Source organism: Periplaneta americana, chromosome 13 (genome assembly GCF_040183065.1).
Source record: "Periplaneta americana isolate PAMFEO1 chromosome 13, P.americana_PAMFEO1_priV1, whole genome shotgun sequence".
Classification (NCBI taxonomy): domain Eukaryota; kingdom Metazoa; phylum Arthropoda; class Insecta; order Blattodea; family Blattidae; genus Periplaneta; species Periplaneta americana.
In genome coordinates this window covers 161,035,801-161,053,969 of record NC_091129.1, presented here as the reverse complement: position 1 = coordinate 161,053,969, position 18,169 = coordinate 161,035,801, and the positions used below count along the sequence as shown (strand labels likewise).

The 18,169-nt window shown below is 35.6% G+C and overlaps 2 protein-coding genes across 5 annotated transcripts in view; one reads left to right on the top strand and one right to left on the bottom strand.

The window, feature by feature from the left end:
- mio (GATOR complex protein mio) overlaps positions 1-8,208 on the bottom strand; it is a 114,431-nt gene extending 106,223 nt beyond the window's left edge. For both annotated transcript variants that reach the window (XR_011335753.1, XM_069844539.1), the window contains exons 1-3: positions 7,920-8,208; positions 7,644-7,844; positions 72-395 (exon numbers count right to left, since the gene is read on the bottom strand). Coding sequence is in view for 1 of the 2 variants with exons in the window: in XM_069844539.1 (XP_069700640.1) it covers positions 72-395; positions 7,644-7,844; positions 7,920-8,040 (646 nt within the window). In the remaining variant the exon portion in view is untranslated. The remainder of the gene's footprint in view (positions 1-71; positions 396-7,643; positions 7,845-7,919) is intronic.
- Positions 8,209-8,344: 136 nt separating this feature from the next.
- Positions 8,345-18,169, top strand: part of Rala (Ras-like protein A) — a 49,443-nt gene continuing 39,618 nt past the window's right edge. For 2 of the 3 annotated variants that reach the window (XM_069844547.1, XM_069844545.1), the window contains exons 1-6: positions 8,345-8,579; positions 8,862-8,953; positions 9,137-9,280; positions 9,361-9,482; positions 9,567-9,653; positions 13,826-14,000. In XM_069844547.1, coding sequence (XP_069700648.1) covers positions 9,176-9,280; positions 9,361-9,482; positions 9,567-9,653; positions 13,826-14,000 — 489 coding nt within the window. In that variant the 5' untranslated portion in view covers positions 8,345-8,579; positions 8,862-8,953; positions 9,137-9,175. Of the gene's footprint in view, positions 8,580-8,671; positions 8,765-8,861; positions 8,954-9,136; positions 9,281-9,360; positions 9,483-9,566; positions 9,654-13,825; positions 14,001-18,169 lie in introns of those variants that run through there. The other variant, XM_069844546.1, reaches the window with a different exon arrangement.

The following is an 18,169-nucleotide window of genomic DNA, read 5'->3' as shown; positions in this document are numbered from 1 at the left end:
ATTTTTCTCTAATTTTTAAGATTGAAATGTGTACTTCATTAATCTAATCAACATATAATTTTCAGGCTTACCTCGGAAGTCAACAAGCTTCAAATGCTTGTTGTTCATACCGATGACCAAGCTTCTGGGCTGAGAGTTAAACCAGGCAAGTGAATGCGTGGTTTCTGATAGGCCAAATTCAGCCAAAGGCCGTGCTAATTCAGCTCCTGGTGATGCAGCATGATGTTGAAGGGAGACACTGGGCGCGTTCCTTCCATCGCCATGTAGAGGGCACTTCAACACATCCCACAGTATAACAGAATGTTCGGCTCTATACTTATCAAGGCCTGCAGCTAATAGATTTGAATCCACCGGGTTCCACTGCACAGTGTTGCATTGCCTTGCATGTCTTGGCACTGCAATTAATTATAAAAATCAAACACAAATACACTTTCATAAAAGAAAATAAAAATCACAACACATCTGTAACTTATTGTTACTTTTGTGCGAGATCGTGTGTATTTGCTTGGCTTCCGCACAAAACCAATCCGCGGTAAGTCTAAAATTCCACATTCAGTATTCGCAATCTAACACACATAACAATTTTCCTCTTCTTACCGCTTAAGTGACATATTGATTTTACTGCTTTAGGCTTCTAACATATTATTTTTAGAGACGTTCAATATAGTAATAATTATAAATTGGAAACTTACCACTGCAATTTCACCTAAATCCAATTTTAATCCACTTTATTTATTACAGAAGAAAATAATTAAAATATGTCTTCATAAACCTATTGATTTTCCATCTCAAAATTTCTTTCTAGACTTTAATGTACTTAACGTAAGACAAATTTATTATATTGTATTAATAAAATTCATACATAAAAATCGAAATAATTTTGAATTGTATTCTCATAGTTATGAACCAAAAGGTATGAATTCTTTAAGATTGTTTGAACCAAAATGCAACACTGTTACAGTATTTAATCATAGTAGTAATTTAGGCCCAAGAATATATAACAAACTTATATTTAAATATCATAATCTTGTCAATTCTAATAGTTCTAGTATTAAATTTAAAAAGTTATGTATGGATTTTATAAAAATTGAAAAATTGTAAATTTAAATTTATATACTCTAATTGCAAATTGTATTGTATAATTATTAATTATAATTGTATTGTATAATTATTAATTTCAATTCAGGAATCCGCCACTGAGAACAAGTTCTACTCTTTAAGGGGCGAGCTAAAATTTCTCTGTATATTTTATAATTTATGTTACAATTATTAGCAAAAAATAATAATAAATAAATAAATAAATAAATTGCACTGTTAATTATTGTTTTTAAATGTTTGCAAAAATTAAGTAAACTCTACAACTCCACTAAAGTTACTGGATTCGTGATGCAAGTAACATTAAGGAAGCCATGAAAAAATCAACAAGATTCCAGATGCCGATGTTATTACTGCAATATGTTACATAAATAATATTGTTAAAATATTAAAATGAAAAATAAATCATTACATAACCTTATCGTTTGTTTTAAGTTCGCATTTATGGACTGGGGAAAAAAAAAAGACAGATGTATATCACAGCTTGCTGGAGTATAGTAAACACAGAAAACATTTTAAAGCAACAATGTTGAAGATAGATATTTTTGTTTTACAAATTTGCCGTCATTGAACAGAAACCAAGATGGAGATTTCATTGCAACTAATTAGAAATTCCTCTTTCAGGTATGTAATAAATGATCTTCGCACAAAATAATGTACGATACACGAGCGGTATGTTTTCTTTCAATTCTCGGAAATTAAAAAAGCTCAATTACGTTTCCCTTTTTCAAACTTTTCCTCGAACATGAAAACTTCAACATACCACTCTTGTAATGCATATTACTATTCTATGTCTCATTATAGCCTATGAGGAATTATTTATTACGAAATTTTCTCGTAAATATAGATCTTAAGTGATTTTGATCCGTAAAATTAATGTAACAGTGGAATAAGGCAAATTGAAAAAGAAAAGATATGTATTTCTTTTGGTAAAAGATTACTTTTCTGTAGGTGAAATCATACCTGTTCCCTGCGTACATATTTTAGAAATAGTATGTTTTATTCATCAAAACATAAAATCCTTTATAACAAATTCAACCTGTCATGAGTATAACACAAGAACATCCCAAAACATACATCTGAATTACCACAGCTTACCAGAAACAGGTCAAGTGTGCTTAAATGCAACAGATTTATGTCAGTAGATTTACTGGCATGTAAAAGAACTCCTGTGGGGCAAAATTCTGGCACACCGGCAATGCTGATATAACCTCAGCAGTTGTGAGCATTGTTAAGAGAGAGAGAGAGAAATAAATCGTCTGGCCTTAATTAAGGATGACCACATAATTAAATTAAAACAAATACCAAAATACTAGAGAGACCACATCCAGCCATAGTTTTAGAAGAACCTGTTACAACAATAAAAGTAATAGGAAATATAGCAGTATTTCTTAAAAATAAGTTATTTTAAATTATAAACTGGTAATTTCCAAGGAAAGGTTACTCTCTATTCCTCAACACATCTAACCTAAAAGAAGTCAGATTAGGTTTGGTGAGAAAGGAAGAGTGACCTTTCTTCGAAGATTACCATTCTACATTCTAGATGAAAGTTGAATACAGGTACACTTAGTACACATAACAAAATCATTTAAATGATCTATAAAATGATAGATGGCACTCTGTTGTTCCTATGGCAATATGGGCAATTATCCCATCATCTTTTCTCTGGCTTCCCAATATGCTGGTCATGGTTGCGGTGGCAGTGGCAGTGGCAGTAGCAGTAACAGTAGTAGTAACAGTAGCAGTAGTAGTAGTAGTAGTAGTAGTAGTAACAGTAGCAGTAACAGTAGCAGTAGCAGTAGTAGTAGTAGCAGTAGTAGTAGTAGTAGTAGTAGCAGTAACAGTAGTAGTAACAGTAGCAGTAACAGTAGTAGTAGCAGTAGTAGTAGTAGTAGTAGTAGTAGCAGTAACAGTAGCAGTAACAGCAGTAGTAGTAGTAGTAGTAACAGTAGCAGTAGTAGTAGTAACAGTAGCAGTAGTAGTAGTAGCAGTAACAGTAGTAGTAGTAACAGTAGTAGTAGTAGTAGTAGTAGTAGTAGTAGTAACAGTAGTAGTAGTAGTAGTAGTAGCAGTAACAGCAGTAGTAGTAACAGTAGTAGTAGTAGTAGTAGTAGTAACAGTAGCAGTAGTAGTAGTAACAGTAGCAGTAGTAGTAGTAACAGTAGCAGTAGTAGTAGCAGTAACAGTAGTAACAGTAGTAGCAGTAGCAGTAGTAGTAGCAGTAACAATAGTAGTAGTAGTAACAGTAGCAGTAGTAGTAGCAGTAGCAGTAACAGTAGTAGTAGCAGTAGTAGTAGTAGTAGCAGTAACAGTAGCAGTAACAGCAGTAGTAGTAGTAGTAGTAACAGTAGCAGTAGTAGTAGTAACAGTAGCAGTAGTAGTAGCAGTAACAGTAGTAACAGTAGTAGCAGTAGTAGCAGTAGCAGTAGTAGTAGCAGTAACAGTAGTAGTAACAGTAGCAGTAGTAGTAGCAGTAGCAGTAACAGTAGTAGTAGCAGTAGTAGTAGTAGTAGCAGTAACAGTAGCAGTAACAGCAGTAGTAGTAGTAGCAGTAGTAGTAGCAGTAACAGTAGTAACAGTAGTAGCAGTAGCAGTAGTAGCAGTAGCAGTAGTAGTAGCAGTAACAGTAGTAGTAGTAGTAACAGTAGCAGTAGTAGTAGCAGTAGCAGTAACAGTAGTAGTAGCAGTAGTAGTAGTAGTAGCAGTAACAGTAGCAGTAACAGTAGTAGTAGCAGTAGTAGTAGTAGTAGTAGCAGTGACAGTAGCAGTAACAGCAGTAGTAGTAGTAGTAGTAGTAGTAGTAACAGTAGCAGTAGTAGTAGTAACAGTAGCAGTAGTAGTAGTAGTAACAGTAGTAGCAGTAGCAGTAGTAGCAGTAGCAGTAGTAGTAGCAGTAACAGTAGTAGTAGTAGTAACAGTAGCAGTAGTAGTAGCAGTAGCAGTAACAGTAGTAGTAGTAGTAGTAGCAGTAACAGTAGTAGTAGTAGTAACAGTAGCAGTAGTAGCAGTAGCAGCAGCAGTAGTAGTAGCAGTAACAGTAGTAGTAGCAGTAACAGTAGTAGCAGTAGCAGTAGTAGCAGTAGTAGTAGCAGTAACAGTAGTAGTAGTAGTAACAGTAGCAGTAGTAGTAGCAGTAGCAGTAACAGTAGCAGCAGTAGTAGTAGCAGCAGTAGTAGTAGGCTAACACCCAAGAACTTGGATGAACTCCATTCTCCTTCTCAGTTCCCAATATAATTTTGATGCTGAAGTCAACTCTAATGCAGCTAATGCTGGACATGTGTGAAGGTGATCTGCTGTCATTACTGAGTTTTCCTCGTTGCATAGGATACACTTGGTGATGGATATATGGAAATCCTGTGTAGGTTAGCTGCCAAGCAGTCATGTCCTGTTATAATACGAAACATCGCCACTGCTTCTTGTCTGGGTGAATCGGGTACTGAATATTTGTTATTTTGGATAGACCAAGACTTATTACTTGCAGTTTCATTTTGTTCTTTTACTTCTTCTTTGATCTTTCTGTTGATTATTATTTCTGCTGACTGGTAGAGCATTTCATGCTGTGATACCTGTTAGATTTTTGTGCCTTTTTTTGTTAGGTAATTGCCATTTCATTACCTCAAGTGTCAGCAGCCTTTTAAGTTTGTTTTGTATTTCCTGCAATCATTTGTTGGGAAGAGCACTGTATTTTGCTAATAGCCGCTGATGATCACTACGTATAACTGCTTTCTCGAATTCAGTTATTCTATAAAGGAGCTGAGTAAGTACCATATCTATAGCTATCAATTAACCATCGAAATGTGTTCAGCTGAGTCCTGCACAAACACGTAAGTTGAAGAGTTTGCAGTGTATTCCAGCTCCAGCACCTTCACTTTTATTAGGCACTCAGCCATCAGTGTAGGTATAGTGTATAGGTAAATCCCAGTGCTGCTAATTTTAACTGTTCCGGCAGTCCTTTAGATTTCTTTATATTTTGGATCAGTTCTGTCCTATATGGGATATCATGGTAACTCAATGGTGATCTTGGATGCAGCAGTTTCTCTGGTTTGACTTCAAGTTCTTTTGGCCTTAGTGTTTTTATATACTGGGCATATCCTGCTTGTGTTTTGAGGTTTCTTTGTGTTGTCCGATATTTTGACCAGAAGTCATTTTGGGGCATCCTTATCAGTTTCTCATATTGTATCATCGTTGTCTTTGGATTTCTTGTTTGAACGGGTTATTTTTGACTAGTATTTGCATGGCTTTAATAGGGGGTGGATTTAACCGCCTGTAATGATTTTCACAGCTAGGTTCTGTGTTGCTTCTAGCTCCTGTAGTATTGTACTGTTAGCTGTAACTAAATTTTCCCCTCCATACAATAACACCCAATATAGGTTTGCTAAATTTCCTTTACGTTGATGATGTTCCAGGACCAAGCAGTGAAGGAGGTGATTTTCGTCCATGATTGGGTTTATTTTGCAGCAGATGGTGCATTTATTGAACTGGTAGATGACTGAATAATTTCTAGGGAAAAATTGTTCCGGGGCCGGGTATCGATCCCAGGACCTCTGGTTGAACATACCAGCGCTCTTACCAACTGAGCTACCCGGAAACTCCACCAGACACCGTCTCAACTTTTTCCTTTATATCCACACAACTCGTGTGGGCTGACGAAACGCCAGAGACCCACATTGAGTGCACAAAATCTCTGTGTGACTTGGAATTGTGGTTTTTGTTAACGTACACATGACGTATATATTATGCAAATCTAGTCTTTCAGGTAAAGCTTCCTGTAAAGCAGATTTGAATAATTTCTAGGGAAAAATTGTTCCGGGGCCGGGTATCGATCCCGGGACCTCTGGTTGAACATACCAGCGCTCTTACCAACTGAGCTACCCAGGAACTCCACCCGACACCGTCTCAACTTTTCCCTTTATATCCACACAACTCGCGTGGGCTGACGAAACGCCAGAGACCCACATCGAGTGCACACAATCTCTGTGTGACTTGGAATTGTGATTTTCTGTTAACGTACACATGACGTATATATTATGCAAATCTAGTCTTTCAGGTAAAGCTTCCTGTAAAGCAGATTTGAATAATTTCTAGAGAAAAATTGTTCCGGGGCTGGGTATCGATCCCGGGACCTCGGGTTGAACATACCAGCGTTCTTACCAACTGAGCTACCCGGGAACTCCACCCGACACCGTCTCACCGTTTTGGTAGATGACTATTTGCATCTGGTGTGGAGCAGGACTGTCATGCCCTGTCTTTAGGCTAAAACTTGTTACTGCTTCCTTTCTAAGTTTTCTCTTGTTTTTTCTGACCTTCTTGTATATTTGTCCACTTTTTGAGCTTTGATTGCTTTGCAGTCTCTTTTTTGTCCCATTCCAAGATGTCTTGACACTATTTTTCGAATGCCTCTACTGGGATAGAGTGTGGGCTGATTGATGTGCCTACTTGTCAACTTTTTCATTGCCTTCTAATCCAACATTGGATGAAATCCATTGAAAGGCAATTGTTTTATGGAGAGCTTTTAGATGTTTAAGGACTTGTTACAGACAGTAGGGCTACCTTGGCCTACCTGTCACTTGGCTATTCCTTCATCAAACACCCTCTAAAGTTGAAGCAAACACTGAACCTGTCACAGACTTCAGTCTACATGTCATTTAGCTATCCCATCATCAAACCCTTCTAACCTTGTTACAGATACTAAGGCTATCTATCAAATCTTCGCTACCTATCACTTGGCTATTCCCTCATCAAACGCCCTACTACTACACCACAATCTGAACACACGCTCTCGCCATGAAACAATACTAACAATACCATCCCATCGCACCTCCTCATACTCATCCTCTTTCACAATAGCCCTGCCAAGACTCTGGAATTCGTTACCTGCTAGCTTCAGGGACTGTCGAAATAAACTTGAATTCAAATGCAAACTTACTAGGCACTTGGTCAGTAATTGAGACTCGTTCAGACATGGTTTCTTGTAAATAGTTCTCTTAACCTATCACAAAATATTTCAATATCCGGTAATTTCATCACTATAGAAGTTTGTTATTGTAGGTTCAATTTGTAATTCAGTAAATACAAAAATATTCTTGTTCTTAACTTCTATGATAAAATGTCTAGCTTTCATTTAATCAGGTAATCTTGTCGTACTTTAATTTTTATTGTAATTGTAATTGTAAATTTAATATTAATTGTAATTTTATTGTTCAAACTATAGTTGTAATCCCCTGGTAAAGGGGCAGAGAAGGCCTGGCGGCCTTATCTCTACCAGGTTAAATAAATAAATACTAAATACTACTACTACTACTACTGATGTTCCTACTATTGTTGCGCCTACCGTTATTAGAACGGGCTCTGACTGCAGATTTTGTAACTCCTATTAAATAGTATCAAGCGGTTAACAATTCAGTGTGCATAAATGACAAAATATGTGACACCTACATGAACGGTGGACATAATACGTAACAATATAATGAATAAAATAGGATTTTATTGCACATTTCGTGTTACAAAGTGGTGTACCTGTATTCAAGTTTGTATTATTTTCTGATTACCTAATTCCTTTCCTGTGAGACCGAGGGCATCAAATGCTGTAGGACCAAATGTTGTGAGAACAACTTTTCCATTAGCTTGACCAAGAGCGAGTAGAATATCAGGTTCTGGTTGCGGGTAAATGTCTATACATTTTACATAACGATGATTTGAATTTGTTGCCAACAAATTTGCGGCTGTTGTGTCAGACACCTTCGAACTTACTGGAAAGAGAAAATGTTCATTATCTCGACGCATTTCACATTGGACATCAATATGAAAATAATATTTTGCCTTACATGGTAATTTTGGAGAATCTTTCAGAGATGCCACTTCATACAGATATATATCTGTTCCCCATGTAATGAACTTATCAGGATGAACTGGAGACCATTGGACCTCTAGTCTTACTCCACTCATAGTTATAAGATACTATATGTAAACTCCTGAAATAATGAATAAAATATAAATTATCATGTAGAATTTGCATTGTACACTCAACATAATTGAAATTTTAAAATTCTTATTATACGATCTCAATTTCTTGAGCTTCGAATCAAACGAAATAAACATAACCTTTCTGTCAACCAATAGAGTGTATTTTATCAACCAACGCACTTCATTGGTTGCAACCATCTCACGTATTTGACGCAATCTACCGTGATTTCTTGTAAACTAGGCAGGAAAAAGGAAAGGCTACATTGCGTCAGGAACAGTGTCACCAAGATCAAGCAATCATAACAATTCATGTTGACATATTATTCCGGCCTGCACAATAAATAAGTGGAGATTATTATATACGAATTTATAATTTTTGTTCCTATTACACTATTGTTTTTTTAAATTCTTTACGAGCCAAGAAACAGAAATTTACTTAATTGACATACTTACATTGGCGACACTGCCATGGACTAATGATTAGTCAACCTCAAACCAAAAATAATAATTCAGTTCCAGAGGTAAATTTTCTAAATCATAGTTATTAAATTGATATTTAAGAGATACTTTAAAGTACTAGGCATGCAATATATATAATGGTAAAGTGACGGTTTGAATTGTAACTACATTAATTTGAAAACAATTAGAAAGGTCAACGACTCAATGGTGTTGGCTTTGGTTGGAAGCAGACAACGCCTCTTAAATTGTGATTAATGTTGTAGTATAACTGTAATGTGTTGAGTTTCCAGTTACTTGGAAAAATTTCATAGAAGTATAGTACTGTTACATATACTTTTTTTCAGATTCCAAATTTAACATATGAATACGTGACCGTTGAATCTTTACAACTTCCTCGAGCGTGAAGAACTGGATCAAAGAACATTGCCTACTACCGGTATGAAGCATAGTGCTGTGTGAGAATTATGTGACCTAGTCAGATATATTCGTAAACACTGGTATATTTTTTAACCAGTGGGTATAATTGTTGTAGTGACCCATATTTAAATGTGTTTGATAACGTTTTTTTTAGTAAAACAACATAGTTGACTTCATCTCATCTGTCACTTTTATTTTTCAGCATTTATCATTAGGATTGAACATATCCATAGGTGACATCATGTCGAAAAAACCGAATCAACAACCTGCACTTCACAAAGTTATTATGGTGGGGAGTGGCGGTGTTGGAAAATCAGCCCTGACACTTCAGTTTATGTATGATGAGGTTAGATAAGTTCAGAAATACACCTAGTTCAACTACTCAAATGTAAGAGTACATTCTAATGTAGTTTCTGTCATTTTCAGTTCGTTGAAGATTATGAACCTACAAAAGCAGATTCATATCGTAAAAAAGTGGTTTTGGATGGTGAAGAAGTACAGATTGATATTCTAGATACAGCAGGACAGGAAGATTATGCTGCTATTAGGTGTGTGTTAATGTTTGTCAATGTGTATTTAAAGTGCATGCGAATACCGGTATATTATGTTTACGTGATGTTATTTTTTCATAGGGACAACTATTTCCGAAGTGGGGAAGGATTCCTTTGTGTGTTTTCAATCACAGAAGATGAAAGTTTCCAGGCGACTCAAGAGTTTAGGTGAGAAGACTGCATTATTTTCATTGCTGTTTGGAATAAATTACGTAAAAATTGTTTTACATGTTATGCTTAGGCTTATTGCTTATAGGATAATATATTTACCTACAGTATATTATAAGTGATTGGAAGTACAACTGATTATATGAGACAGATTTCTGCGATTTCAATAATGAGGCTTTATGCACTTGATAGGATAGTGATAAAGTTCCCCAGAACATTATGGTTTACATGAGCGATATGGTACGTAAGATTTTAGCAAGTTTTTATATGTAATTGAACATAACGATTTTTTTAATTAGGCCTAATCTCATTAATTTCGTCAAGGTAATATTCAAAATATATCATATTCAACTTACACCATAATATTTCAAGTTAGATGTTGATTAGTAGCCTATACTTCTAATGTTAGCTAAGTCGCTGGTTTTTCTCGACATGTAAGACTTAACTTTTCAATTTTCACATCTTGAGAAGGATATCAATGGGTGTGTTGTTAAATTCATAAGGCTATGGACCATTCGACTTTTGAATTGTTATATTCTGTATCTTATCTATAATTATGTAATTCGCAGTTATAAATACAATTTAGTTTTATTTTATTTTGAAATGTGTTGTTAAAAAAAGTCTAGAGGGTCGATATGAATTCTTGTTATTACTGCATAAGTTGTTTGGTTGTTGTTGTTTAGTCAATTGTCCAAAGACAGGTCTGAAACTCACAAGTGAGGCAACTACGCCAGGAGATAATGGGGTAGGGTGGCCAGTTCCTTTCCCCCTCCATTGCATACATCGCCGATTAGCTACATATAATAACTTCAAGTCCACACCTTTGGAGTAATGGCTAGCGCGTCTGGCCGCGAACCCAGGTGGCCCGGGTTCGATTCCCGGTCGGGGCAAGTTACCTGGTTGAGGGTTTTTCTGGGGTTTTCCCTCAACCCAATATGAGCAAGTGCTGGGTAACTTTCGGTGCTGGACCCCGGACTCATTTCATTGGCATTATTACCTTCATTTCATTCAGATGCTAAATAACCTGAGCTGTTGATAAAGCGTTGTAAAATAACCTACTAAAAAAAAAAACTTCGAATTGAGAGTACTGGTAAATTCTCAATACTTAACACGAATTAAATAACTTATTTTACAAATTGTATCTTACATTGGTTTACGTAAGGTTGCAAGTTTTAATAGTATAGCAAAGAAGATCGAATTGATCCAGTAAAATGTACAATATAAGGCGATTCTTAGGCCATTTTTGCGTTATACACTGGTATTTTCCTTGTACCAAAAGCACATTACAAATGAATCGGTAAAAAGTAGTGTTTTACCGTGAATTAAAGTAATAAATACATCTTCTATTTTGGAGAGCAACAGAGTTAATGGCTTTATTGCCAAGAACTCGACATTGGTTAACAACAGCAATAGGTAATAAATATAAAATATTTTCCCTCGATGTAATTAGCGGCATGTATGCTTCCAAGGGCTATAGTGCTGTTAACTTTAAAGCAAAAATGACATATGTTAATTCATTTTCTTAATTACAGTGGAGGTCACGTAAGTTTTACTGTTTTTTCCTTGGCTTTCCAGTTTAACTTAAGAATTCCTGTATTATTCATTTTTTAGTGTCAAGACTTTAGTAACTCAAGTATTCTTAATTTAATGTGGCATTCTGTGCTTCATGTTTTACATTAGGTTTGTTCCAGCAGGGTTCGAAATCGATTCATGCACAGTGGCTCAATGTGCATTTCTACAAGACTGGAACTGATTCCGAACTAATACTGAACTCCTAGTTCCCTGTTCCAACGTGCTTCAGAACGAGTGAAATTGGTTCTCGATTAAGAGCAGAACTGGGGATTCTGAACTGTTGACGCATGCGCAGAGGGTTTAATCTGAAGTTACGTTTAAAATGCTTCAAGACTGGGCAGGTTAAAATAAAAAAAAAAAATAGTCGACCATGAGTGATTTGGAAGGTGATAGTGATATATATTATGACGAATTAGGTTCGGAAGATGAAAATAATTTTAATATGAGAAGAAACTTCGGTGAAACGAGCGTTGAGGGACTTCCGCCGATTTTAGCAAGACTTCTGACTTTTGTTGCATTGAAATAATTATAAAATACGATAATTTGGTCCAGGGAGCATCCATTTTTGGTGCAAAGATAATTCGTTTGGCGTGTTTCTTAATTGAAATTAACCTAAGTGGGTCGGTGTCTATTCCAAAATCGGCGGAAGTCCCTCAACGCTTGTTTAACCGAAACTTCAAAGGCCGTGAAAGAATAGTTCAAGAAACGTTCCAACAACGTAAAATCCCAAACTAGTTCTGACACCTTACACAACTGGCGCATGCGTCAAAAGAAATTCGGTATTTGGGACACGTTCTGAATTGCTTGCTGGAACAAACCTATTAATTCGTGGTTTGATAAATTAATCTATGTAAATACTTAAACCACTATTCCTAACTTAAATATTGTGACAGTCGGGAGTCGATCGCGTCCCACAGAGGTCGGGGGCGCAAGAGAAAACGCGGTGAAGAAGGTTGCAGCCTCTCGGGTCTGGAGGGGACAGACGTAAGAGTGGGCGTGAGGTGGAGGCGCGGACGCGACGAAGGGTGAGGGGGAAGTAAGCAGCTGGTGACTGAGGGGAGAAGTCCAGAGAAGTCTGGATAGGCGTCATCCTCTCGGTATCTGAAGATTGTTCGCGAAATCGTACATTCTCGTAGCTATGGTTTGGTTATAAATTACGACACGCGAGTGAACTTGAGCAGTGTTGTTGTAATCGGACAGCAAGCCAGCCAGTCTTGTGTAGCAGTGAAGCCAGCTTCGAGACCGTCGACTTGAGTGTGTCCTCAACTGTGTGAGCATCCGAAGCCCTGAGTTCGAGTGCAATGGACCGCAGTTGGGGGACCTGAGTTCGAAGTTAAGTGGACTATCTCTGAAGGTCTGGGGTTCGAGATACTGTGAACTCGAGTGACTGAGCTAGAAGAACTAGCCAAGGCAAACTAACTGTGAACAGAGAAATGACAGTTCTGTTTTGTAAATAGTGCTTTGTGAACATTAGTTAAGATTAACAGTTCATTGTTGTTCTCAATAATCCAAGTAAATTGCCATTGTCGTCTGTGTTACTGTGTGGAGTGGAAATCCCATTGTTGACGGGAGTAGAATTAAATTGTAGAAAGTGACTATTATTGGTGTTACAATAAAATTACATTATTGTTTTGTAATAAAAGTTACAATATATATAAATGCCAGTTATAATAACATATTTTGACCTGTACTGGTCTTCAATTGTGTAATAATAAATGGCTCTTCTATACCAGTGAGTGAATTACTGGATGATAAAATGTGTGTAATATTTTGCATGGACTTTAGATTTTATGGCAATTCAGTAGAAAATGTTGGTCAGTATGATGGACATCAATGACATCATCTACGATCAGTGACAGTTAGGTTGAAGTTTTTGGTATACCTTGCATATATATATGCTTTTAGTAGGCATACAAAAGCCTGAACAAATCAAACCTAACCTGTCCCTAATCCTCGAATATATTAAATGTTATGTTTTATTTAACGACGCTCGCAACTGCCGAGGTTATATCAGCGTTGCTGGTGATGCTGAAATTTTGTCCCGCAGGAGTTCTTTTACATGCCAGTAAATCTACTGACATGAGCTTGTCGCATTTAAGCACACTTAAATGCCATTGTCTTGGCCCAGGATCGAACCCGCAACCTCGGGCATAGAAGGCCAGCGCTATACCAACTTGCCAACCAGGTCGACCTAATCCTCGATAATGTGAGCCATGTTGACCAACATTTTCTACCAAGTTACTGATTTTACATAGTTTTTCAGTAAAATTAGTATTATGCACTGTGTTTATAATAATTGAGGACCGTTTTTGCAAAACTTGCTAACTGAAAAAACTAAATTTTACAGGAGAAACAAAACGCTATAGTATGCAAGTTTTGCTGTATGTCTCACTTATAGCAGAAAGCAAGTTTTGAAAAAACGATCACACTTTGACACACTACAATGAAGAGAAATAACCCAATTTTACTAAGACGCTTTGAACATCATGTAGAGGACTGCCTTATGTTAACGAATCCATCAAAATCTCAATTTTGCAAATTTTGCAGTTAGCAAGTTTTCCAAAAACGGTCCTGAGTTACACACTAATTATTTGTTGCAGAGATCAGATTCTTCGTGTGAAGAATGATGAAAACATTCCATTCTTATTGGTTGGTAATAAAAGTGATTTGGATGAGAAACGGAAAGTGTCACTTGCTGAGTCAAATGCCAGAGCACAACAGTGGGGTGTACCATATGTTGAAACGTCAGCCAAAACGAGAGACAATGTGGACAAGGTAAGTATTTTCCCTCTTGTTATATATATACTTTTTAACAGATTTGTAAAACATTGCATCCCACCACCAACAGCATAATGCAAGCTTTCCAGTTTTATGTACCTATTTTTGAATACATTATATAGCCATATTGCAGAATTATAAGATTAATTGAAAATAAAAGACATCAATTTATTAATAAAGAAGATAGATTTTATTTTAAATAAGGGTATATTGACCACAGCAAAACGGTGCACACATTGTATTCTTAACCTAACATAATTAGAAAGATTAAATCCAGACGTTAGTTGGGAGACCTGAGGGGAAAAAGACCTTTGGGCAGGCTAAGACGTATAATCTTTTCGCTGTAAGAAAAATCCTAATGTAAACAATAGCACGTGACTGAAGTGAGGCTTCATTGGCCGCTGTTTGGCGCCATAGATTCTCAGTACGTGTTTCCGCCTACTGTTGTACATTCTGTCTCATGTTAAACATTTCCCGTTACTCATCCAGTAGGCCTAACCTCACTACTATGCAGTTGTTTGCTTAGGAAACATTTACTTTATAATTACTGCAATTAAATTATCACATAACTTATTATAAACCTTTAAGACTATTTGTTTTTCCGCTTTTGAGAGGGTTTCCACTCTTATGATTAATAACCACACACACCGAGGATACAGAAGCCATACTATGACAAATACGAGCTCAAGTGACGCCAGCTTGTTACAAGAACAGACTACCGCGGTGTTACTGTTGGTATTCATCCACGTTCATTGTACATAATAATATATAAAAATAGTTTTTCTTTTACATAGCATTTTACATATGAGTGAAGTTATATGTTTCATCGTATTTAACAACTAGAATTCAATTTTTTATTTTCAAATAATACAAGATTATGGTTTCCAAATACGAACTATATTTTCCTGTGTCATGTGAGTGTTTCGACTAGGAGCCAATCACGGGTATGACAGCAACGTGCTTATGTTTACATTAGGATTTTTCTTACAGCGAAAACAGTATAGATGGGAGGATAATATTAAAATGGATTTGAGGGAGGTAGGATATGATGCTAGAGACTGGATTAATCTTGCTCAGGATAGGGACTGATGGCAGGCTTATGTGAGGGTGGCAGTGAAAATCCGGGTTCTCCAAAATCCATTTATAAGTAAGCAAGTATGTTTGTTACTTTCGTATGTGTAATGTTCAGTTGTCACGATTCAGAATCTCTGGCATCAAGCAAAGATTAAAATGCGTCATAAAAATTAGACTATATTTTATACAAAGTTCTTGAGTGAGGCTAGTCGAAGGTGGTTCATGACATAATAAATCAACATTGCCAAATCTTGCTGGAAGAGTATATATGATCTATATATATTAGTTGAAATTGCCTCTGTAAAGAGTTGTAAGTGAATAATAAACTTACATACCCTCGAATAAATATAAACATGAGGACATCAATAGCAACAAAACCACAACATAACGAAATTCGCATAAAAGGATGTAAAATTGTTATAAAACAAAGTTGACTAGTTTTTGCCATGTGTTTTTCTCAAATTTTACCCTGAATATAAAATTTGTAAACAAATCAGGTAATATATTTCAAGAAGTTATATAAAATCTCCTAAATTATTACCAAGTGTGTTGGCTCAGGCAGTAGCATTTGAGACTCACATTTGGGAAGTCCTGGGTTCAAACCCCGTGGCCAATCAATCTGACTGGGGTTTTTCATGGTTTCCCCTCAGTCACAAAAGGCAAATACTGGATTGGAAATTTACGTACCATGATTCATCACCACCTTAATCACCATTATCATAAACATGAATAAACTCTAAATCAGTTATATAAATGCAAATAAATCTACTGACATGAGCCTGTTGCATTTAAGCACACTTAAATGCCATCGACCTGGGCTAAGATCGAAACCACAACCTCGAGCATAGAAGGCCAGTGCTATACCGACTGCGCTACTCAGGCTGATGTTTAAGAGTATTTTTTGTATACATCTTGATTACACAACTTTTAACACTGTATCACTTCGGAATATGTATGATAAGACTTTCTTGTGTTAAATTCTAATGTGCATTATTCTGAGGATGACCCATAAATAGGTCGAAACATGTAAACAAGGTACGTTAGAATTTAACACAAGAAAGTCTTATCATACATATTCCGAAATATTATTTGTAGATTTTATCACTGAATAATTTAATTATTTTCTTATGTTTTCATTTGGAATTTGATCTCTGTAAGTGCTGTCTTCAGTTTTTCTCAAATTTCAATACTGCATTTTCTGTTTTTTGCTTGTTCCTTTTTGTTAAAGTCTATTTTTCACTTCCGTACATTACAACTGATATGGTCGTAACTTCTTAGACCTTTATTTATGTATATTTATTGTTTTATTTTTAATATTCTATATACTGTGTTACATATCCTTTGAAATTTAAATTTGTTATTCAAATCATGTTACTTTTCATAATCTACATAGCATTCTAGGAAATTGAAGCATGATATATTTTGTTCTATAATTGTTATGACTATTTTTAAACATACTGAATATTTTTCTGTAAAAGCTATAACTTTCCTTTTCTTCTGTGATTTAAAATTAAATCGCTCATACATTTGAGTTAGGTGGTATATTAATTGCTATAATTGCTTTCATTCTTTTGTATATTGAGTTGCTCATCTGCAGACATATTAAAATATTAAGGAATCTATTTACAGGATGTAATTTTATTCCTATATGTACAATATCTCATTTTCCCATTGTCTAATAGTGTCATATATCAATCAATCAATCTTCTTAATGTATCCAGCTGTTTGCTGACAACATAAAGTCCACTATAGTTCACTTTAGTCTATTCAGTTGTTGTTTTTCACGAGAAATGAGGGATATTTTGATCGGTGTTCATTATAGATGCCTGTTGCTAGTAGCCGGAGTTGGGGTGTAGTCAATATATACTGCAGGGCTGTGTCTTCTGCAACTGGTACTGATGATTTTAATTTACTTCATATATGAATATTATTCAAAAGAGTGAGTTATAAACTACACCCTTCTCCTACACGCCTCTTATTTTAATTCATTATGTTTTATTTTCTTAGTATTATTTACGGTTGCAGTATTTTTACATAAGCTTTTTCTAATTGTACTAAATGTAGTTGGTGTCTTCTTATTTCCTTGATATTGTGTAGCATGTCTCTGTTCATTAAGTTAAAAGCATTTTCATATCCATGTGAGTTTCAAGATTGCATTCAGGATAGTCCTGTCGAACTTCAATTTGTTTATTCAAAGGAGTGCTTTAGAAATTTTCTTCAATCTGTTGTTAACAGTATTCTTCTATATAACTTGTACATTCTGTTTAGAAAATTTAATCTCCAATAGTTTTTGCATTCAGTTGTGTCGTCTTTAAATGTTTAATTAAATTATGTGATTAATTTCGAGAAAGGTAAAAGACTCAGAAGTAAATAGTGCACACCAAATTCCTCTTACAATGCTTAGAACAATCATTTATGGAAAATACAAATATAAAATGTTGGAAAAATTAGCAATGATTGGAACAATTTAACATAATAATGGATCGTGCTAGCATCTTGGTTAAAACGTAACATTGATAGTGATTAACAGTCAGTGTGTGACATCTGTTGTTATTAAAGTTCAGTATAGCAAATGTGACATCCACTTGAAACTCACAATTTGACAGTTACTTAGATGTTACTAAGTTTTCTGCATTATACAATATACAGCATTTATTATTACTGTGTATGAAAATACAACAAGAAATCCAATGACTTGTATACTGGGTGGAAGTGAAATAACCGTGCAGTTAATTAGAAAATTAAGTTTGAAGTTCGAGCATTCTGGCAACATCGTCACTAATACACTCTACTCATGATACAGATGTAAGAGGTCAACGAACTTGGTGAGTCTCTGTATGTAAGCTGCATTCTGCCGAGACGTTGACACTTGCTTGCTTTGTGCAGTACAGTATAACTTGGTTATAACGACATCCAAGGGACCTTAAACATTACGTTGCTATAAACGAGTGTCGTAGTAACCGAGATTCACATTATCAATCAAGTGAGGTGGAAAATGAAAAATAACAAACTTAATTAGACTTATTTTAGATTTATGTATTGACTTTTAAGCCTACAATGAACATAATAAAATACACGTAGGCCTACAATTA